The following is a 23,489-nucleotide window of genomic DNA, read 5'->3' on the forward strand; positions in this document are numbered from 1 at the left end:
CAAAAAAAAAAAAAAAAAAAATCCTTCCTGGGTTTTGAATCCGAGCTCACGGCCGCTCTCAGGGGTTGGGACAGGTTTAGCTCAGCACTGCAGCCTTTGCTCCCTGACATCCTGACACGAGCAGCCCTGAGCGAGGGGCCCTGGAGATGCTGCCGGGGAGGTGCTGAGGAGGCAGGACAAGGACAGGGCATTGCTGCCACCACCCATCCTCATTTTCGGGGTGCAGCGCTGCCTCCCTGCTCAGCCTCATGCTGGGGCTGATCGAATCCAGGGAGCTCAGCCCTGCAGTGACACTTGGGGACATGCTGGGGAATGTTCGGTGCCTCAGCGACAGCAGGGAAGGACTCATGGAAGAGGTTCAAGGAGGGGTCGCTTGGCTTTCTGCCTGCAGCAGGGGCCTTTTGAGGGACCCTCGCATCCTTTGTTCCGGCTGCCCGGGGCCAGCTGGAGCCCTGCTACAGGTCCCTGCCGTGGGGCTGGCCTGGGGGGGATTACTCAGCCTCTTTGATATAAAATTGCAGTAATTAAACCTCATTTTCAGCGCTCAAGTACAAAGCAGAAGAGTAAACAGTGGTGGCTGTTTGCATTTATTCAACTGCAAACGATGCAATTAGGATGGCAGATCCGGGAAAGAAGAGCACGATTGTCCTTCCCCCATGGCCTCACTCGCTCATGGAGAGGAGCCCTGTTCCCGAGCCAGCAGCTGGGAACCACCTCCCCAAATGAAGTTATTTCCCCCGTGGCATGGGGCCGGGTGTAGGAACAGGCTGAGCAGTAGCTCTGTAACGCTGCTGAGGCAGAGCCCCGGCAGGGGATGCGCTCGGAGCTCTCGCTGTCGCTGTCGCCGCGCACGGAGCAGCGGAGCGGAGCCGTTCGGGCTCACAGCCCCTGAAAGGCTCCCCGCAGGCTCCTCGGGATCCGTGTGCCGCTCTGCAGCAGAGGCTGCCCGGGATCGCCCTCGCCCTCCCTTTCCTGGGTTTCGCAGCCTTCACCCATCTGCTGCCAAGCCCTGCTGGACGGCAGGAACGGGCTCCTAGCGGGGAGCCCCTGCACAGCCCCGCGCTCCCGGAGCGAGGGAGGGGGCAGAGGGTGCTGAGAACAACCCCAGCACACCGGGGCGCTGCCCGGCTCGGGCACCGGCACCTCGAGCTGCCCCTGCAGGGAGGGCACCCAGGGGGACAAAACCCAAGTCAGGATCCCGACTCCACATCTCCAGATCCCAGCAGCACCCGGCAGTGCTGCGTGCAGCCCCATCCATCACACCCTTACCCGTGTGCCGAGGTGCGGGGCAGGGCAGGGCACAGCTCCCAGGGGCCCACAAAAGGTTTTCTTTTTGCCTGAGTCTGGCCATGAGCACCGGGGCCACCAGAGCCGTGCTGGGGCAGGCACTGAGCCACCCGCAAGGAGCACGGAAAACAAAAATCCCAGCCTGACAGATGTCCTCTGTACATCAGGGGCTTGGAGAACATTTCATGGAGAGCCACAGAGCAGCCCCTCCCTGGCAGACCTGCCTGGATCCCTCTGGACTCACCGGCCTTGGCTTCAGCCAGCGGGACCCCGTCCAGCCCCGAGGCTGGCACAGGATGGGCCAGAGAGGGGCAAGTGCCAGGAGAGCGGCAGGGGGTGGTGGGGAAAGAAAGAGACAACTCACAGGTCTACTCACAGAGGCAAAATTTAATGGCAAGTCATCTTCCCTCCTTTATTACACCTTGGTTAGCCAAACAAAAAAAATCTGCAGGTAAAAAAAGTTTTAATGGTCACACAGCACTTTATACATATATCATAAGCAACCAAGCATCCACATCTGCACGTGAACGACACACCTCTAAGCATGGCCTCAATAGTCAGGTTTGTTTTTTTTATTCATTAAATACTGTACAGAATCAAGGCTACAAACTGATTTTGTAATGCTTCTTCCCCCTCCCCAGCACTTAAAACAGTTACAGGCTGCTCTCATTTGTACATCACACAGTCGTGTAGCCAGTTTTAAGGCTAACAATATGCATCATGCTTTGGCTTTTTTTGTGTTTTTAATTTTTTTTTAAGGTTTTAGCCTTTTAAATTTTGTTACCCTTAAATATTACATACATACACAAAAAATTACATAGCTGCAGTGTGCTCACCACCAACCTCATCACCCAGGAGCTTCACATTATCAAAAGCTTTAGAAAATTTGTAAACCTCTGTGCACGCTTGGGTTTGGGACAGCTGCAGAGAGCGAGCGGTGCTGGGGGGAGCAGTGTCCCCTTCCAAAGGCCAACATCCACCCCCTCAGAGGGAGCCCAGCCGGTGCAAAAGCTCTTGTGTAGGGTCAGAGACTTTTTGGGCAAAGGGGAGGACGTGGTGCCTGCCCTGTGAGATGAGAGCTGCAGAGTAAAGGAGGGGAAAAGGGGAACTCAACAGCTCCTCCATGCCCAGCAGGTTTCTCCCTCCCTCCTTCCATCCCTGGTGCTGTGGGTCACGGGGCAGCCACAGCCTGGCTCTGGGGACAGAGGGTGTCACTGTCTGGATCACAAACTGTGCTTGTGCCTGCAATCAGCCTCTGCCTGTTCTTCCCCTGCCCTGGAGCAGTGGCCGCCCCTCTTGCCCCCAGCCCTCCGAGACACAGTGCTCTGTTCAAAGGGATCCATCCACTCCAATCCTGGCTGTGGTTACAGCTCCAGCCTGCCCTGCCCCACCCACAGCACCCAGCACCTCTCTGCTCCCCAAATCGGCACCTGCCCGACTTCCCACCAGCCAGGAGGGCTTGGGGAGCAGGGCTGGAGCTGCTGCAGATGATGCACCCACAGAGCAGTGGCTGGAGAGCTCTGCAGCCCAGGTCTTCATCACAGCCAAGCCCTGCATCCTCTGGAGCACCGGGAGAAGGACACGTCTTCCAAAACCCCAGTGGTGGATGGGGACACGAGAAGGGCTTTGTGCAGCCAGCCCCCGGCTCAGGAGCACCATGGGGGCAGCAGGAAAGCACAGGGAGCTGAGATTAGGGGGGAAGGGGGGTGGATTTGGGCTGTTGGGTGCAGCCCTTGGTGTTTCTGGGAGCAACAACACGTTTGCATTCTCCTGCTGTTCTCAGTTTATAACTGCGGCCACAGTGAGCCAGAGCAAAAGCAAAGGAGAGCTTTGGCTCCATCCTTACCTCTGGCAGAGGCACCTGCTCAGCCTGACTCCTCCCTGGGCAGCTGCAAGGACTCTCCCTGACACACCGTGCTCCCCATGGATGCCCGTGGGTGCCTCTCCAGTGCCTGAGCACTGGGCAAAGGCAGCAGGGCTGCAGTGTGACCACCCAGATCCAAGTGAGGGTGTGTGCAGGCTGGACCAGAGGCCTCAGGAAGGGGACTTGAGCAGGGGACAGGCAAAACACTGCCTCAAAGTGCTCATGGGCACCAGCTCAGGCTGCCAAACACAGGCTGCCCTCAGCAGGTGTCTCCCTGAGTGTCCAGCAGCACCGTGGCTGGGAGCAGGGATGGGAAGTGCTGTGCCCACAGTGCTGCTGGCCACAACCAGGCCACCATGGGAAAACAGCTGGCAAGGGAAGGAGCTGATAGAAGCCCAAAAGAGTTGCTGTAACAGCACAGGAACCAGCACAAACTGGTGCTGCCACAACAGGGCCTGGCCATGACACGGCTCCCTTGGCGTGACCCTGAGCACCCGTGTGCAGCTGGAGGAGGGAGCAGCAGCCACACCAGGCTCATCCAGATCTACAGCAGGCCCCAGGGTCACTCAGTGCTGCCTGCCCGGGTGAGGCCGGGATCCAGGGTGGGTGTAGTGCTGTGTGACAGCTGGGATGGCTGGAACAAAAGATACCTAAGCAATAACAAGGGCAGAACCCTGAATCCCATGTATTTCTAGAAGACAGGCATGCATGGTGGGGAAAGGGAAGTTTGCCTCACTCTGGAGAAAAAAGAAGTGGGGATGGCTAGACTTGCCTCCAGGAGACTGACCTGGAAGTTGCAGAACTGCATGGAAATCTGCAGCACTCCCAGGGCAGCACAAGTGCCAGTGCAGAGCTCTGGCCCTGCCTACCAATCCCGACTGGAAGAACCTTGTAGCTATGGGTGAACAACTAAGACTAGAGCAACTCCGTATGGTGTAGACAACTCCAATGCAAACACAATCCAATGTCTAAGTACAGATAAGCTGGGGTAGACTTCATAGAACCCATGGGAACGCTGAGAAAAAGAAAAGACTGGGAGGGCATTGCCCTTCATTTCCAGAAACTACAGCAATCCCTTCTCCTGGCTGGAACCCCACCAGAACAAACTGCTGGGTGTAGCGCTGGGTGGGAAGAGTCCTTGTGTGGAAAGGTGCCCCAAGATGAAAGTGCAGAGGGAACGTGGCTGCAAGACTGCTTCTGTGCAGGTCTCAAATCTTACCATTGCAGGGTCAAACTTGCGAGAAGAGCACGTACATGGGACAGGGAGAAGGAAGAGGGGTTGGGGGAAAAAAGAGTTATTCATGCTTAAACAACCTTTCCTCAGAGGAGCAGTCAGGCCTACCACCTTCTTTGGAACAAACCAAGCTGAGGAAGAAAAGCTGGAAGGAGAAGCCAGTTGATTGATAACAGCATTTGCCAATTTACTTTCTGCTGCTTTCCCTTCTCCCCTGCACCTGCCTGTCCCTAACCTGATGGTTTATTTGTCCTCTGTCCACTCTGGGATGTTGGCCCCTGCTAAGGCAGCCCGGTACTGCTGCAAGACACCGCGGATGCTTTTAATGAACCCCTTGGACAAAGGGAAGAGGGGAAACCCGATATCAGGGTAACCGCTCTTCTCCGGCAGGAAACTCCTGTAGCTCTTTCTCCTTTTCTTTGGTTTCACACTGGGCTGCGAGGCCGAGTCCTGGGCAGCCTTCCCCTCGTCCGTTCGGTCTCTGGCCAGGTCCCCCCTGGCTTGGCCCGTGCTCTCCGAGTCCGACAACTGTTGGAGGTCGCCGGCGTCGGGCGTCTCGTCCGGCTCCTCCTTCGCGTCCGGCGCCGAGTCGGACAGTTCAGCGGCGCCGCCCTCGGCCAGCGCCCCCGCCGCGTCCCCGGGGCTCTCGGCGCACGGCAGCGAGGCGCAATCCGCCCCGTTGGCCCGTTCGTGGCTGCGCTCCACCAGCTCGTTGGTCTCCAGCCAGGACTCGATGCGGGACACCAGGCGCCAGCCGTGGCAGCGGAAATGCTCGCGGATCTCGTGCTCGAAGACCTCGACGGGCCGGCGCAGCAGCTGCATCATGGACTGCACCACGCGGATCAGCGTCATCTCGTTGTAGCAGCGGCTGTTCTCGTAGCCCTCCTGCAGCCCCCGGTCGCTGTCGAAGCCGGCCTCGTTGTAGTAGGGCTCGTTCACCAGGATGAGACCTGCGGGAGAGCGGACAGCGAGGGGTTAAAGCATCGCCATCCCCTGCCAAGGGGGTGAGGCACAGGCCGGGCTGAGCCCCCAGAAGCTGCAGGATGCAAAGGTCTGCTGTGATGTGGTAGGGAGTGGCATCTATGCTCCTTGGCACAATGCAGAAGGCACACAACAGCTGAGGAGTTCAAAAGGGCAGGAAGGGAGAGGTTTCACAGCTCCTTTCACTTCCCTCCTGCAGAAAACCCCACAAACACAACAAAAGCTTTTATTTTCCTCCTCCTCTAAATCAGAACAAAGGCCAGACTGCATCAACAGGATCTGAGCTGGCCATATTCTGCTCTGTGCAGCAAAGTCCCATCCCACAAGACATTACAGTTCTGAGACACAGAAGACTGTGACAAGCCACCTTTACCAAGATTTCTCCTGCTTACTTCTGGTCTAATGAAATTACAGGTATGTAGCAACAGCTCCAGCACTGCCAGGCTGCTGGCAGCCTGCCACAAGTTGCATTAGAGCTGGAGAGATCATGTGTCTCTCAAAACCCAGGCAGCAGGAGAGGAGATTTTCCCCTAACACCAAGTTGCTCCAGTAAAACATTTTGTATTTCATTTTCTAAATTTGGATCCTTGGCTTTGGAAACCAGAAAAGGCTTTTATTGTGGTGTCCTTCCCCCACAGGAGGATACAGGTGGACTGTGGGAGTTCAGAGGAGCAGGAACAGCCTCCAGTCAGCAGGAACCCTTGCTCTGTGTCAAAGGTTTCTCATCACATGCCTGAGCTCCCTGCACAGAAAGTCACCCAGGAGGAATTTATGTGATTTAGTGTGTCTGCTCCCAAACTGGATGGGGCAGAGCAAAGCCCCATGGCAGGAAGCCCTGGGGCTCGTCTAGGCACACCCCTGATTATTCTCTGCTTTGGTAGGAGCATAAACACCAGCATCATGTGAAAAACATGTCCCAAGTAGGATGGGTGATGACTCAGTGGGGATAAAAAAAAGTCCTGCAAAGGAGGCCCAGTTTGGCAACTTCAACTAACTTTGGTAACAGGCTGAGGACACGGTGGTTCACCTCTGTCAGCTCAGAGTAACAAGCAGACAACTCTGTGCTTGGCTGCTGCAGTGAGAAAAGGGAAAGCATTGTGTCAGAGCCCTGGGATGCAGCCAGAGCTCTGGGCATGAGAAAAGCTGGCACTTGCTTCCACTGCTCAAGCAGAGATAAGGACACTGCTTTGTCCAGCAAGGTGAGACCAAAAGGCAGCACTGACCCAAGTGGGGGGCAGATCCCAATTGTGTGCCCCCCATAAATCAACATCCCTTCCTCCCTCCGCCTTTTCCTGCCCCACAGGCTTGGCAGGAGCATTTACCTTGGATGGAGATGAGTACTTGAAGGAGACTGGATTTACTGGTCCACCTTTCTGTCCCCTGAAATGCAAACACAAATATGTTAAAGGACTGAAGCACCATCAGTTTGCTCTGTGACTATTGTCAGATGAAGTGAGGCCCCAGCTCTGCATTCCTGTTGCTGACATCCTGTGGCTCACAGCAGGAACAAGGAACTGACTCCATGAGCACGTGATGTGCTGCTGTCCCATCTCAACAACACATCTCCCCGTTATTTTTTTACCAGCACCACACTCCCTCAGGCCAGTCCTGTCTGGAACTGTGTAAACTTACACACCAACCATCAGTTCCAACCCCTTCCCAGCTGCCCTGTCCTGCTCAAAACCTATTTCCCTGGCTCTGCTTATTCAAAGTCTCCAGCTGCACTTTGTACCACATGATTTGTCCACAGTGTTGGAAGACAGAGCCCTAACCCACAGGCACACCCCATGCTGGTGCTGGCATCTCTGCTATGGCTGGACTGACCACAGACTTCTCATTGAGGAGAGACAGTTGAGCCGAATACAGACCCAGAAAAAGCCAAACAACACCAGTTATCTGCTCTAGACACCTAAACCAGTGCCCAAAGCCCAGGCCACTCCAGCTCAAGCACCACCCAAGAGAGAAGTCTGGTAGGAAGTGACTTGCTCCAAAAGCAGCCCAGCACAAGCCCTGCTCCCCAGGGCCAGGTGGAGGACAGCATTACCTTGCCAATCCAGGTGCCCAGGAGGCTGACACACACTTTGCCATTGTCGTAGAGGTTGGGGTTCAGCCTCCCACTGCACTGGGACAGGTAGCGGAACAGGGGCGGCACGGCGGGGTAGATGTTGGGGAGCTGGATGTCGAACAGGAAGAGTCCATCTTCATAGGGTGTGCGTGTGGGCCCTTTGATAAGTGCTGAGAAGAGATCCTGTGGGGAGAGGCAGGAGGTCAGGCACTGGGAAACACCCTCTTACCCTGGCAGAGCTGTATTTACACACAGGGAGAGCGGGGATGTGATTGACTGGGCCCTTTCGAGTGTCAGGTCAAGCAACACATCTCAGGCACCTTCCCCTGCCAGAAGTTGCACCCTGAGAGCAAAGTGAGCTTTGCAACTGAAACAGGGCTTCAAGGAGGGCCAAAAATGCCAAATTTAAAATTTCCCTGCTGACACAGCCCCTTGCTGGTTGCCTTCCCAATCAGCACCCAGAACAGGCTCCCTGCAATCAGCAGCTCCTTTTTTGCCACCCTGACTCAGGGAATGCAAAAACAGCAAAAGCAGCCATTTTGGGTAATTACAGCCCTGCTTCACATGATGCACACATTCCTGCAGCTCTAATGCAAAGGATTAGGGCTAAGCAGGCAATTCCAAAGACAGGGATCTGGATGCTGAGCCCAGCACCAGCACAGAGGCATCTGAGAGCTGGCACTTGCCATTCGATCCTCGAAGGTTTTCACCATGATGCCATCGGGCAGGGAGGTGGCCAGCAGAGCCATCTCCTTCCGCACTGTGCTGAAGAACTTCTTGGCTTCTGGGGGCTGGAACTCCATTTTCTTGAAGGCATGGGAGTCTGTGGGACAAAGAAGACAACAATTACAGCCTGCCTTTGGAAACTGCCACAGGTTCGTCATGAAGGCAAATCTACCCATGTGTAATATGCATCAAGTGGAAGAGAGGAGTTCACTTGCTTTGGTGCTGAGCCAGGAGGCAGGAGAGAGATTTCCCACACAGTGCAGCAACCACAACCTGCATCTCCTGTTCTCACTGTCCCACACAACACTGTCCCCTGTGCTCCAGAGAGGAAACCTGTCCCACAGCTGGGACAATCCCACAGAACAACAGCCCTGCCAAACCTAACACAGCTCCCCACTCTCCCTTGCCCACACCTGCAGCTTCACAACAGTCTGGCCACCTTTCCCACCCAGGTTGGAGCACCTTGGGTTCCACTGTCACCAATGTTCCACACAGCCAGGTGCTTTTTTTAACACTGGTGCCAGTGAATAAGGACACTCACTCACCAAGGACACCCAGCACAAGAACACCAGCTGGTTTTGTTCTGCTTCTCAACCAATTCAGCCTCGAAAAAAAAAGCCTGAACAAACCCTGCAACTTGCAAGGAAATGTGTGCAATGGAAAGCAACTGATGTCTGCAGCCCTCCAATGTTAGTCACCACCCTGGGAAAGAGGGAAGCACACTTCTGAGGCTTGGGAAGGTGCAGGAGTGCCTAGAGATGCTATCTAAAAGCCATGCTTAGGTCCCAGAACACACTGTGCTACGGCACTTGGCTTAATTTCTCTTCTCTAGTTAATGAGCTATGAAAAGGACTAAGAAGAAGAGAGGATACAGAACCCAAAAGGTTTGAGGCAAAGGTTTTGGATAAAGAAACACTGCAGGAGAACAGTGAAGGACTGAGTGTCCCACACCCACCTGGAGCATACTCCAACACAGAGAACACTTCTCCCTTGGCACTGGTGAAGGTGACTCCAGGCTTCCCTCCGCTCTGCTGGCAGAGCACTGGGGTCTCACTGGGCCACTCTGACCTCACTGGTGTCTGTGCCTCTGCTTTTTCTTCCTTCTTCTCCGTCTCTACCATGGCTTCCATCTTTTCCTCCTCAGCAATAGCCACATTATCCAAGGTCTTCTTTAGATTTTCCTGCAGCTTTTTAATATCGTCCAAGAACTTCTTCTCTCGAGTGGGTTTTTCCAGTTCCACAGTTGGGGAGGTGGGAGAGCCAGTCAGCAGCTGCTCCACAGTCATATTTTTCAGGCTTTCCAAGATCTTGATGGCCTCCTTTAGTTCCCTGAAGCTCTTTGGGGCTCCATCCTTGCCAGTTTTTTCTGTAGCAAGATCTGCAACTGCCATAGCCACAGCTCCCTGGACTTGTTCTTCTACTTTTTTCACCTCCTCTGCTGCTGGTTCCTCAGGCTCAAAGTCCTCAATTTTTGGGTGGTCATCTTCCATGAGGCCATTATCTGTCTCCCAGCTGTCACTCTCATCCTCCCACTCTGAGGATGCCCCGCTGGTGCTGCCATCAACAGAATCATAGTCTGACTCCTCAATTTCTGATTCAATATTGTACAAGTGCTAAAGGAGGACAGAGTTACATGAGAGTTAGGCTGAAGCATAGTTTTAGACGTTTTTAAAATAAGTAATGAAAAAGGAGTTTCCATTTGGAATTGTTTGGGCTGTTTAAACCCATTCCATCTATACTGGCACAGATTATGAAACCACACAGTCCCACCCTTCACTTTTCCAACTATGCCATTGGGGGTAAAACTAGGGCAAGTTCTAGATGGGCTGCAGTCCTCCCACTGTCTGGGATCCTGCCCTGGAGAGCAGGCAGGTGCCCCACAGCTCCCTGGATGCCCCAGGGTTCCAGAACACAGAGCTTCAGAAGGCATTTAGTATCATGTGAGGAGTTGGTATTTCTGGTCCTGCTTCTGCACCAGCAACTGTGTTTGGCACAGAGCCCTGGTTTGGCTGCCTCCACACTCTGTCCTTCCACAGAGACAATGCTGGAACCAGGAACACATTCCTGTAGCAGCTCTCCTCTCCTGTAGCACACAATATTTGCCAAGAGAGCCTTGCTAGACTGCTTTAGCTGTTATATGTGGCTACTGCTTAAAATTCAGCTGGGACAATGGAGCCTCACCCAAGTTGCTGAATAAGCTCTTACATAAAATACTCTCTTCCCTCTCACTACTGGAAGCTGAACACATCCCCACTCCATCCAGCCTCACCTCCTACAACTTGCTTTTGCACATGCTACGTCTCAGGAGGTCTCTCTGCAGAGGTTTACAGAGCTCCTCCAGCTTTAAGCAGCAACACAGAACCAGGGGAGCAAGAACACTTTTACAGGGCTGTGCTTGCAGTGACAAGATAGAAGCATTTTATCCACAAGCTTCTAATACTTGAGTGGCAGCCCAAGAATCCTCTTAATCTTGCAGCATACAACCCCAGAGGCTGAAGCACAGGGACCCTCAGTCATCCTGTCAAAGGCTTCAAGTGAACCAGCACTGTTGAGCCAGTCCTGTGCCACCCAGAGCCAGGCAGCCAGCAGAGGTTAGCTGGGTTCAACACAAGTGACTGCAGGCACCAAAAGCCATCAAAACTCACTGCCCTCAAAGCTAATCCAAATCTGAGTTGGAAAGTTAATTAGTCTGTTATGCCATCTTTATTTTTAGAGCTGTGAAAAAGCACCCAGACAGCTCGTCTCTGGGCACATGGTCAGGCATTGATAAATCATGGTTTTACCAACTGATAATTCATGCTCCTGACATTTCCCTAACTCCCATCATTACGCAGAGGAGCAGAATCGAAGGGACTGGTGTGACACAGCAGGAGCTGCTGCTGCAGAGCACACTGCAGTGTGAGAACAGCCCTTTGTGAGCAGGCATCAGACCTCTGATTGTGCCTGTGATCCAAGCACATGTGACAACGGGGAAGGGAGACAGCAGCCTGCTTTGTACGCCCCAGTCCCCTGCCACAGTGCAGGCATTGACTGTTCTACTGTAATTAATGCAGAGCTGCTTGCTTTAGAAAGGGATCTTGCTCAAGTACATTGTATTTGCTAAGGCATCTCTGCAGTGGAGGCAGTGGCTGTTCTGGCAGGGACAGAATGGACTCTACAGATGTAGGTTGTCTTCTATCTTTAGGCTGTCTGCCTTCATTGCAGGCAACAAGGAGAGAAGACATGGGATGAAACTGTATGGGGAGTAGCAAGTACGAGTACAAGACATTACAACAAAAGCCTTAAAAGAACCCCAGACAAATGAGCAGGGAGCACTGGATTAGCAGTGTGGCTCTATCTGTATTTTTCAGCTTGCATTCAACCCTTTCCCTCCCTGCCTGGGAGAAGATTTGAGTCTGATCCCTAGGTTAGCTAAGGTGACAATTTGTGGCTCTGGCCCAGCTTCTGGAGGAGTTTCTTTAGTGAAAACCCCACCATGGTGGCGTTTCACAAGAGAGACAGAACATGCAATCGTCTTTTGGCAGTGCCCTGGTTGGGCAATGCACTAACCTGGGCTCCAGTCAGAACCAATGATCCCTGAGCTCTGCCAAGCCCCAGGTGCCTGAGGCCAGGAGCAGGGCAGTGGGCAGAGCTTGTGAAGGCAAAAAGAGCCTGTCCAGGCTTTCCTAACCACTAGATTAGAGAGCAGTTATGACCAACTATCTGCCTCCTGATAAAAGGATTTTCCTGTGATAACAGAATTGGAAAGCCACCCTATCACATGAGACTGCACCAATCAGTAGAGCAAGAGTCCCTAACCCAGTGAATCTCTCTACACACAGCATTTAAATCCACATCTCGTCACTCAGCTAAGAGTTACAGTGACACTGGGAGCTGGAACAGGACCTCACCTGAGGCAGAATGATAGTCTTGGAATTGTCAGCCCACACCACTTCCACCTTGCTGCTGACATCCACACGAGCCACCTGTCCGACTGAGGGCTGTGGAGACAAGAGTGCTTTGTCAGTCCCTTTTCCTCCCCAGGCACTTCAGTGCAGAGCAGGAAGGATTTGAAAAATACATTCTCCAGCTGGAGAACCACCTAGAGCAACACATCCTCCATAGAGAAACCACACAACTCTGCCATGGAGGGGGCTCCACAAGGAGCAGGAGTGCTGGTCTGGCAGGAGATCCTGGTATTTGTCAGGACCAGCAGCCTTTCAGTGCCAGCCCTCTGTGGGATGGGGGTGCCCTCTAGTGGGGTGCCCTCAGCTCCCCCAACACCCAGCACCAGGGGCTCCTCAGAGAGAGAGCACAGGCATGAACAAACAAGCCACAGTCTTGCAGGGTGTGCAGGCAAGGAGCACCTCGCCCTGCAGCAGGTTATTTAGGTCAGCTGAGCAGGCTGGGATGTGTTTTGTGCTGTAAGAGCCACACTACACTTTTCAACACTTTTTTAGGGCAGCAGGCTCAAAACACCCCAGAGGTGTTTTGTCTACAATATAAATTGTTCCTTCCTCCCCCAAGGAAATCAATCAGCTCAACAAAATTAACATGAACATAGCTCAGTCACCATAGCTGAACCCCAGTCTTCTGTTGCCAAGTGAAACAGGTTTCATGACAAATCCACCTCATGGTTGCTCAGGAGCCCACAGAATATCCTTTTATTACAAGTTACTCTGAAATCCTAAGCACGAGTTCTATGAAAAGCCCTCAGGCATATGTTCAGTCCTTGTCTCAGCTTCACTCTTGCTCTGCTGCAAAGCACCATCAAGGCCAAAGCATTTCAAGGTTGCATCTCCAGCAGCCAGAGCTCTGATGTGTTACTCATGACAGCAGGGGACACCAGTACAAAATCAGGAAGCTAGGGAGGTTATTTAGGATGCCACTGCGGGGTCTAACACCTTCCTATCCACCTGTCCCTGTGTGACACAGTGGGCACAGCAGCAGGCCCAGGACCCACCTCGTCCTCCTTGGCGGCGGCGCCGTCGGAGTTGCCGATGCGGATGACGATGTCGGTGGTGCGGAAGCGGAAGTCGGGGTGGTCGGCGATGTCGTAGACGCTCACGTCCTCCTCCTCCCCGATCAGCTGCACCCACACACAGGGACAGGTCAGCCCCAGCAGGCTGCACTGAGCCCCAGAACACACCCTCAGCCCTCCAAAGCACTTGGTGTTTTGTTTGATCCCTTTTCGGCCTGCACGGGGCTGCTGCTGTCCCGCTTTGTCACCTCGCCCAGTGGATCAAGGCACAACAACGAAAGGAAGCAGATATTCTGTCTCATCTGCTCACCCTCACTTTTACCTCAGGGTTCATGTCACCATGACAAGGAGATGTGCAACCACAGTGCTTTATTCCCTTCTGAACACCCAGATTTCTCAAAGCAGTTCTCAGGGGCCCAAAGGGCAAGAGCTTACTTTTGAAATTATCCAATGCAACAGGAAGTATATGACAAAAAACCTGTCATTTAATGGGAAACATCTTTCCTTTGATTTCTCCTGGAGAAAGAGAGCTAGGAGCTCACGAATTATGAGATATAAGTGAAGCACAACCCTGGGTCAGACACATGTTCTGCTTCTGCATGTGAAGGGCCCTGCTCAGTTATGACAATGTGCTCTGGCAGGCCAAGACAAAGCAGTGTCGAGGCCCCCTCTGCATCTTGATAGACTACAGTCTGTCAAGACTCTGGAAAATACATTGCAGCATTCCTACAAATCCCAAGAAAAAGGTTAACTGTGGGCAATAGTACCTGGCAGAGGCAAACACAACAATGTGCAATAGATTGATCCTATTTCTATGAACCATGCAAAGACATGGGGAGGAAAAATTTTCACAGTGAACTCAAGAAATCAATTGTCTGTGACAACTTAAGCAAAAATATTCATCCATACCAGAACCTGATGATGCCATGGGATGTAAATTATCTGCCTGATCTTTGCCACCTCACAGGCATGTACAAATATGAAGTGACATCACCTCTAGCTAAGTCTCTCAGGCCCATAAGCATTGTTCCCTTCCTCAAGGACACACAGTCAATGCAGAGCTGATTTCCAGGCTTATCTGCGTTTATCTGTGAGGCATGTGTTATTTTGTGGCTGCTTTCTCTTTGCTAGCTGCACTTACCTCCACATCATCTCCACTGGGTTTCAGCTTGAACCACTTCACCACACAGGTCCGGCCGATGTGGTCCCCAGACTGCACCACTCCATACAACCCAGGGTCCTGGGAGCTCTGAGCTTTTGGTCACAATGGTAGGGAAGAAAACAGACAAATCAGACAAAGGAGCACAGACTTTGCTCAGTGACTGAGGCTGTCAGCTCCTGGGCTCTCATGGCTAAAGCCTTCCACTTGTGAATGGCATGAGGAAAAACACTTCTTCCTACACAGTGAGAATTGTTGCCAAACTAGAATGGTAGAGCTGGAGCTGATGGGTAACTTTACTTTCCACAGACTACGTGCAACCCAGAAGACCAGTCAGACATTACTCATCAGAAATGGCCACATAAAACAGCCTCTATTTATGCTAAGCCAGATTTCCTGCTTCCCAACCTAAGTGTCTTCTGGTCCCCACTGCTGAGGGTCTACCCTTGCTAGAAAAGGAGCTGAGAGCCAGATGGTTTCATCAATATTTCATATCCAAAAGCTCTAAGTCTCCTTGAACTTGTCCTGTAGCCTTCACTAGCATCAGCAATTGGTTTGGTGAAGAAAAGGGATACAAGAAGAGGCCTCTGTATCCCAAAACTCTCAATGAAAAAAATGTGAGGGTCATGATAAATCAGTCACACAGAGATAACAGCCTGAGGTAAGCTGTTTGCTTCTCCCCTCACTGTGGCACAGAGCTCAGAGCTGTTGGCTCTTTTAAGGTAGGCAACTCCAGCTCTGCAGAAATACTGAAAATCTTAGTTTGGATCCTTGGTATTTATTCTTTCCACATCCTTCCTGTTGTCATAGTTCAACTTTGGTATGTCAATAATGGTTCTCTGCTGCCCTTCCCACCAAGTCAGCTGAGTCACTGCTGTCCCTGTCAGGTACCCACCTAACAGCTACAGAGCAAATTAAGGGATCCAAACTGAACAATACTTTGCAATTAAGAGCATTGCTCTGACACCCAATACCTCTTTTGTCCACCACAAAATCTCCAGGGCAGAACTCGTTGTTGTCCAGGTGGTGGACAGGGATCAGCTCGTTGGAGCGGATGTTTGTCTCCACGGTGCCATCCTGCCACATCACATCAGCTGAAGTCATCGTGGTCACCACTTCCACAGCAACCCTGGCAGCACAAAAAGGCAATGAATTAGCAAAGGGAACATCAAGGATCAAGATGGACCTCAGCAACACAAAGGAACACAGATCAGCAGGCTGGGAAGGCAGTCAGAAAACCCTCTGCAGGGCACATGGACACAGCTACACAGCAGGCTTTGTTTTGATGGGCTCTCAAGCCCTGCAGGAGTTACACTGCTGAAGGAGCACTGACTTTCCAGGGAGCTCCTGCTGAGTTCACTTTTATTCCTAAGGAGGCAAATTAACATCTACTAGCACCCACTTTCTGCCCCTGACAGGAGATGCAAATAGTTTGAAGCTTGAGATCTTCTCCACTGGAGCACCTTCTAGCTCTGAGGAGTCTTTGAAAGCAGAAGAATACATGAGTGGAAAGATAAATCATCACAGCCCTTCCAGAGAGAAAAAATAAACAAAACAAAGGAAAGAGGCTACACATTGAATGTGAGTAAAGCAAAAGGATTTTGTTTAAAAGAGAAAAATGTCCTCCCCAGCTGTTCAAACACACATGTGTCTCTGCAGCTCAGAAATTAAACCCAAACACACCACAATGGACCACATGCTGGTTCTCTGCTGTGGGGCTTGACAGGGATGCTTGACAAGGCAAAGTGCTTGGGGCAGGAGGGGCAGCCTAGCTGGACACTCTTCTAATGAGCCCTCCACTAATTTCATGTCTCCTACAGAACAGAACAAACCAAACCCCACACTGGCTTTAAATCTTCCCTTTACTTTGCTGGCCAGGCCTTCCAGAATAACACAAGTGCTGGATTTATGTTGGTTTCAAAACCAAATCAGAATGAAGATACAATAGGCAAATACAGCTGGTTTGTCCCCAGCCCTGTTTTTATCAATGTCAGAGAAATATTTTTAAGTGGAAACAAGATGAAGTTTTAGCAGGGCCAGCACATAACAACAGAAATTATCAGAGCAGAGTCTGTAAAAGGCCAAGTGTGTGTGTGATACACAACAAGATGGTTTCTGGGTGACAGAGGACACGTCTGGGGGACAGAGGACACGTGCAGCTGAGGATGGGAGTGGAAAGGCTGAGCAAGGAAATGAGGCACTCTTGTCTGCAATGGTGGCTTTAAACAAAAATCAAGACTTGATGTTAATAAAAATCCTTATATATCCTCACTGAAAGATATCCAGCTGTCTGTGTGCTGCACAGAGAGCTGCAGCAGGTCACTCACTGATGGCAAAGCCACATGCTGAGCTGGCCCCTGCAGCCACACTGCCCAGGAGCTGACACATCACATGTGCATCACTGAGTGCAGGCAGCCCAGGCATTTCTCAGCAGTGCCTGGCAGAACATCTCTGATGACCAGAGAAACATCTCTGATTCCTCAGCACCCCAGAGGAATATTCAACAGCACTGGTCTCTCACACTGAGCTGTGCCCAGCTGCCCCATGTACCCTTCACAGCATCAGCTGGGGGCTCTCAGTCTGTGCTCCTCTAACTCCTACTCTGTGTCATGGTTGTCTCTGCATCTCCTTGTATAGAGCTGCCCTGATCAGCACTGGAATTTCCTGGGGCTGACACAGGGATTTCTCCCCTCTGCCTGCATGGTACAGGGAGCCACCAGGTGCCCTAGCTGAGCTCTCCTTAGCAAAACCTTCAGTAAAACAGAGACACTCAGCGGGGGAGTGAGACATGAAGAGTGAACCGAGGATCTGTTCCCAGCAACTCTATCACACACTCCCATTTTTTCTCACACTTGGATGCTGCTCTGCTGGGCTTTGTGACCTTCAAATCTAATTTCTCCAGAACTTACAAGGACTACAAGAATCACTCACAGGCAAGGCTAAATACCTACAAGAAATGCCAATGAAGTTCGTGACATTCTCAAACTAGTGAATCTCTTGAATAATTTCTGATAATGTCACTTTCCTGAGAGAATTCTCCCATGTTCTCTGGCATCAGTTGATGCAGAATCTGTACACAACTGAGCAGCCCAGGGAAGACAGGCAGACCACTCCTCAGATATCCTTCCATCCCATGAAAATAGTTTAAACATTCCTAAGTTAAAGGTAAAAACTGCTGACATCCAGTTTTGTCTAGAAATGGGCAGATATATGCAGTGCTCCCTCCTTCAAGCTACTGAAATAAATTCCTCCAAGGAAATCCCATGAAAACAGTTTAAACATTCCTAAGTTAAAGGTAAAAGCTGCTGACATCCAGTTTTGTCTAGAAATGGGCAGATATATGCAGGGCTCCCTCCCTCAAGCTACTGAAATAAATTCCTCCAAGGCTCTCAAGGAGTGAGTGCAATTTATTCATTAAACAATTCTAATATTGAGAAGTATACTGCTGGCAAAAATGGCAGACCTCTGCAGAGCAGGGCCAGGATAACAGAACCCACAGCAGCACTACCCTTGCCAGCTCAGAGCTCTGGAGACAGCTCTCCAGGATAAGCTGTCCATTCCTAGCATGGTCTGTCCTCAGCCTCTCTGCAGAAGCTGCCAATAAGGGAACAAATTAGTGTCATGTTTAAGCTGTGTGATCTTTATTCACCTCCTTCCCTGCACACAGAATCTAGCACAGCACAGATATGCTGTCCATGCCCTGAGGCACAGCTGAAATGGAATAGCATCAGTGTCAGGTCACATGGCCCCAGTTTCATCAGAAGCTGGACTGAGACCAAGCTGATTCCACACAGGCCACTGCACAGTCATCACAGGATAATTGCTGTCAGTTACTACCAAGCAGAGACCAAACTCCCCATCGTCCAGCACCCGAGTTCAGGTGCTGATTTACAGCTGAGCACTTGGGGAAAGGAGATTTTGGCAATTACACATGGGTGTGGAAGTTCAGCTCACCTGTCTCCTGGTTTAAACTCTCGTGAAACCTTGGTCTTCTTCTTCTTGTGCTTCCTCTTCAAGTTTTTGATGGAAAGAGGGATGCTCTTCTTGCGGCAGGTGCCACTGCCACTCTGGGACGAGGCAGTGGAGCTGGCAGAAGAGGTGACAGAACTGGTGTCATCAGTGTCATCAGCTGCCTCATCATCAGCATCCTGCTCCATGGACTGCAGCCTGTAGTCAGGCAGCCCTTCATCCTTCAGGAGAAACGGGGCCTGCTGCTGCTGCCGTGCTGCTGCTCCCCCTTTCTCCTTGCCTGTTTCTTCAGGCTGCTCCTCCTTTCTCTCCCCAGGACTTGGTGCACTGTTGGAAGAGTCATCCAGCTCACACTTGGATTCAGGCTTAAGCTCCTCTGATTTTTGGTCAGCAGCTGCAGCAGACTCTTTGTCAGGGGCTTCACCTGTGCCCTGAGACTCCGGGGAGCACGACATGATCTTCACAATCTGCTTCTTCAGCAGCCGCCTCACCTGGACAGAGCAGATGTGGGTCAGACCTGTGCCTGGGCACTCAGCAGCCTGGGGAATGCTCAGCTTTGTGCAGGAAAAACAGCACTCATGGGGCTCTGCAAATTTCACCTGCACCAGACTACTCTGCAAACCAGCAGCTCACAGTGCTCTGCTCAGGAGCAGCACTGCACTAGCCCATGTAAAGTGAGCTTTGCTCCTTCAGCTTATTTTAGGCATGTTTTGAACTTTTTTATCATGGAAGGTCACAAGTAAATCCATGCAACATGCACAGAGGTCACCATCTACACACTGATGACATCCTGTTATTCTAGGAACACCATGACTACAGCCAGCAGGTACAGACATGATTCATGTGGCCTAGGAAGCAAAAACAACTTCCTTGCTTCTCTGTAGCAAGGATTTAACCAAACATTTCAGCTCCATGAGAATGCTAAGGAAAACAACGTGTTTTTAAATCCCAGCTGTCAGAGCATACTTGACCCTTGCAAGGTGCCATTTCTGTGCTGAGGCCTTGTTTATGCTCTCTCAAGGTGTAGCTGCATGCTTCACCCAGAGCGGTCAGAGTGCTCCACAAGGTGACTTCCCTGCTGGCAACAACAAGCCATTACTCCTACAACCACTCCAGGAGTCACATTTCAGACCACATGACTACCAGGAAGATCTCTGCTTTAAAAGCCACAGAGACCACAAATGTTCAGAGATGTCAATGCCTCCCTGGACCCTCCAGCTCACCTTTTTGGCAACTGCTCCTTCACCCAGGACACAATTCCTCTCTGGACATTCACAGGTGATTTTTGCAGGTTCCACCTTGTCTGGGAACACGTAGAGGCACCTTTCCCCAAGCTGCCTTTGGGCATGGTCAAAGCAGCCCAGACGCTTCACCCTGGCAGAACAGGAGAGCCATGAGCACAGAACAGAACCAGAACCCAGCAGTGCCCAGGGCCCTGACAAGGCTGGCACGGCCTCACACCAACAGTGTTGCTGCAGGGCTGGCACAGCACCACACCAAATCATTTCCAGGCACACAATTCTAAAGGAGAAGTGGGAATCTCACCAGAGACTGGGTGGGGATACAAAGGGTTTGGGTGGGACACAAATCACTCCTCTCCCTGTAGCTCCCCTCCTCCTCCCAGAGACAGCTGCCAAGAGACATTTGGGGCTTTTTGCTGTAATTTGAGAGTTGCTCCCCTCCAGCGCAGGAGCTCCAGGCAGGACCTACACTGACAGTGCTGCTGCTCATCTGACTTGTCTTTTGAGCTTTCCCAGTCCATTGCAGCAGCTGCAGCCTGCAGAGGGCACCAGTTACTGCCTCAGCACCAGCCCGGGCTGCAGCCGCACCCCTGACACACACGGAGCTGCAGCCTGCTCCAGGAGTCCAAGGACAAGGGAAGAAGGAAGCTGCTGCCAGACACCACCCTGTGCACGTGTCAGCTGGAGAGAACTTGGCACTAGCAGGATGCTTGCCCTCGTGCTGGTAACTCAAGTGTCTGCTAAACTCATTTGGAAGTTCTCTTGTATTTATTTTAAATAAGAGATTTAAATGCTCTGGGATATGCAGGCATGTAACATAGAAGAAAAAGTCCTGCTGGAAACAGAAGCATTGTGTCCCTTCACCTGGTATGCCTGTCACCCACAGTCAGCAGGGCCTGAGTGCTGGGATTAAAAAGGGGTTTCCAAGGGATCTCACCTGGACAGCTTATCCTGGCTGATTATTGAGGGAGGAGGGCTCACACTGTCAGTACCTCCAGGACAGAAGCTTTTAGTGATCCAAGTAACCTTTAGTTCTACCACCTGTACCTACAATATAGTGATAGAAAAGGCAATTACACATTTCAGAGACTTTCCCAGACCCATATCTCAGATGTCAAAGTTTACACACAGAAAGTGGCAAACCTGCTTTTATCATTTAATATGGGCAAGTGAAGTTTCACCCATCCAGGACAATCACAGTGCCCCCACAGCCTGACCCCTGACAACAGAGATTCTACAAATTTAACTTTAAGGAAAGACCAGTGGCTTGGGAAGGAAGCTATGGTACATGTAAATCAGCAGTCCAATGTCACAAAGAGATATGCTAATGGACTTGGAGCTGCTCCTTCTTTAAGCAAAGAATCAGCAATATTTCTCCTTTTTGGACAGCATACAACATTAAGTTTCAACAGGAGATGTGCTCCTACTGCCCTAATGATCAGCAGTACTGCCCTCTGAGTGTGCTGACACATGATCACTTTACAGGGTGCCAGCAGGGACCCTTGCTAGGATGCTCCAAAGTCCTGCCAGTCCCCAGTGAGAAATTTGTCACCTCAGAACAGCACAGGCACAGCACATTTGCTCTTGGGAGGTTACCATGGCAAGCTGACTCTGCTCCAAACAGCCAGCCAGGGACCATGCAGGCAGAAGGTGGCCATGTGTCAGGGTGTCAGTCCTTACCTCCTCCACCACCACTCTGAACTTGCTCTTTGTGCTCAGAACAGGCTTCACACCCGACAGCCACTGCACACTGGAGAACACTTTGGATGGCCCAATGAGGACTTGTCCAGGATAAAAGCCATATGAATCATCAAAGAAGAGACCCTGTGGGAGAAATAGAGGGGAGAAATAAAGGACTCTAAGATTTAATATCCCAGCATTTCCCTTCCACATTTTGTGGTCAGTAAAATTAACTATAAAGGTAAAGTCTGCAAGATGCCCATCTCCCGTATCTCATCCTTTCCTGAAGGCAACCCAACAGTTCCTATAGCAACTTGCTGTGTCACACATTCCACCAGGACCAGGACTTGGTGCAGGAGAAGCAAAGGGACTTGCAATAAACTAAAGATGCACATTTCCACACAGAGGTTCTCAGTAACAAGGTAGCCAAGGTCAGCAGGGCAAGGACATCTCTTTTTCATGCTCTAATTCAAGCACCTATATCTTTCAGAGGGAATGGATGTGTGCCTTCACTCCCCTGCTTGTCATATTTAGTGTGTAAGTATTATTCCTGTCTCAGGTGGATTAGTTAATATGACAGTTCTTTGAAAACAAAAACAGGACAGTAAACACAACAATTGCTTTCCTAGAGCTCCTTCCCACTGATACTGAGATTCAGAGTGTGGGGGCGGACAGAGCAGTTTAGGGTAGATAAAACACTGAGCACAAAACTGCAGCAAGTCTTGTAATTTGTCAGAAGGGATAAGAGCAGTGTGACAAGATCTAACTCAGGTACCCAACTAACACACAGCAATTCTGAGCACAGGATCAAGAGTAGCACTGGAGACAGCTGATTCAGCCCAAACTGAATTCCCCAGAGGGCTGTGTACACTTTAAAGGCAGCCTGACTCAAAACAAGCCATCTCAAAATTAGGTAACCAGAAGCTAAATGTTGCTACAACATCCATTTAGTGAGCAGAAAACACACTGCAGAACCCAAAGTAGCAGAGGCTATTGGAGAATATCGAGTGACAGAGCACTCCTTTTCTGTACAGAACCAGAAAACCACAGCAGCACATCCTATTGAACTGCTATTCCATTTACTCTTCAACAAGCTGGCATCAAGTTTTAGCAGAAGTGCAGTTTTAGATCAAAGAGACCTTTGCTTTCAAGGCTGGGAAGGATAAGAGCTCAGTGCTTTGCTAGTTCCTGAGCATCACACGTCATCCTCTGTCATCTCCCAGCACTGCTGCCAGGAGTGCAGCAAGGCCCTTTGGAAGAACAAGCAGGCTGTCATCAGCCTTTGAAGGTGAGAGAGGTTAGATCCCATCACACAGCAAACTGTTTTACCCAAAAGCAAGCAAAACCTTCCCTGCCATGTGATTTGGAAAATGCCAGTGTGGTGGCAGGTCTCTGTTCAAAAAACACCACGGACTGCAGTAACAAGAGACATTACATTACATGACCTGAAAACCTGCTTCTAGCAGAGCACCTGTTAAACAAAACCCCTTTTTCCAGAAGAGGAACAGTTTTTAAAAGCAGCAAATGGCGTAAGAGCCTTCAGAAGCATGCGCAGACAGAAGGAGCAGTGAGTGAACTGCCTTGACACCAGCCATCTGACAGTGTGTTACACAAGTTGTTTACAAAGAAACCAGTTGGATGTATCAATTGTAATACCTCCTGAAACCCTGCTCGTGACTAACATCACCTTTAAACTGTTACTGGAAGTGATACATTCTTAGGATTAATAAATTCATATGAATTTTGCCTTCTCCCTCTGTCCTGCACAAAAAGTTTCCAAGACAAAGTCAGGAGAGGCAGCAGCTCACCGAGTCACTGACGTGGGGACAAACATCATACAGCTTGGCTCCATCTTCTGTGCTCATGGAACACCTGGAAACAGACAGGAGACACAGGGTCACACTTCCAAAGTCATCTACCCCAAAGGCAAACAGCACCCAAGGAACAGCCTGAGCACTTCTGGCCATGCACCCAGCAGTGTATCACTGGGCTTTTATGGGCCAGAGAAAAACTGCTCATAGACAAGCTGTAAAAGCATTAAAGGTATCTAAAGGTCCCATTCAACATGTAAAAAAGCAAGCTAAGTAACAGGCTGGGTGCTGGACAAGATCTGTCTGCTGCAGAGGTCCCATCTCTTACACCATGCTGGGACTTAAAGGCAATTTGGGCACATTTCTTTTAGTAATTGCTTCATTTCCAGAGTAAGTTCTGGTGGCATTTCAAATGATTCATTAGGAAGAGGTTTTGCAAGCAGTCCCTCACTTTACACAGCTGTGCAGGAGCTGCTACAAGATTCCAAGCAAAGTTTTAAATTGCACCAATA

The 23,489-nt window shown here is 50.9% G+C and overlaps 1 protein-coding gene across 1 annotated transcript in view; it reads right to left on the minus strand.

Moving 5' to 3' along the window:
• Positions 1 to 1,656: 1,656 nt before the first annotated feature.
• UBE2O (ubiquitin conjugating enzyme E2 O) overlaps positions 1,657 to 23,489 on the minus strand; it is a 62,511-nt gene continuing 40,678 nt past the window's right edge. The window contains exons 5-18 of the mRNA XM_063176044.1: positions 22,975 to 23,038; positions 21,167 to 21,310; positions 20,424 to 20,533; positions 19,469 to 19,619; positions 18,231 to 18,736; positions 15,251 to 15,405; positions 14,259 to 14,371; positions 13,100 to 13,225; positions 12,048 to 12,137; positions 9,113 to 9,770; positions 8,118 to 8,254; positions 7,411 to 7,614; positions 6,689 to 6,746; positions 1,657 to 5,335 (exon numbers count right to left, since the gene is read on the minus strand). Of these exons, the coding sequence (XP_063032114.1) occupies positions 4,629 to 5,335; positions 6,689 to 6,746; positions 7,411 to 7,614; positions 8,118 to 8,254; positions 9,113 to 9,770; positions 12,048 to 12,137; positions 13,100 to 13,225; positions 14,259 to 14,371; positions 15,251 to 15,405; positions 18,231 to 18,736; positions 19,469 to 19,619; positions 20,424 to 20,533; positions 21,167 to 21,310; positions 22,975 to 23,038 (3,223 nt within the window). The 3' untranslated portion in view covers positions 1,657 to 4,628. The remainder of the gene's footprint in view (positions 5,336 to 6,688; positions 6,747 to 7,410; positions 7,615 to 8,117; positions 8,255 to 9,112; positions 9,771 to 12,047; positions 12,138 to 13,099; positions 13,226 to 14,258; positions 14,372 to 15,250; positions 15,406 to 18,230; positions 18,737 to 19,468; positions 19,620 to 20,423; positions 20,534 to 21,166; positions 21,311 to 22,974; positions 23,039 to 23,489) is intronic.

Source organism: Melospiza melodia, chromosome 24 (genome assembly GCF_035770615.1).
Source record: "Melospiza melodia melodia isolate bMelMel2 chromosome 24, bMelMel2.pri, whole genome shotgun sequence".
In the NCBI taxonomy this organism is placed as follows: domain Eukaryota; kingdom Metazoa; phylum Chordata; class Aves; order Passeriformes; family Passerellidae; genus Melospiza; species Melospiza melodia.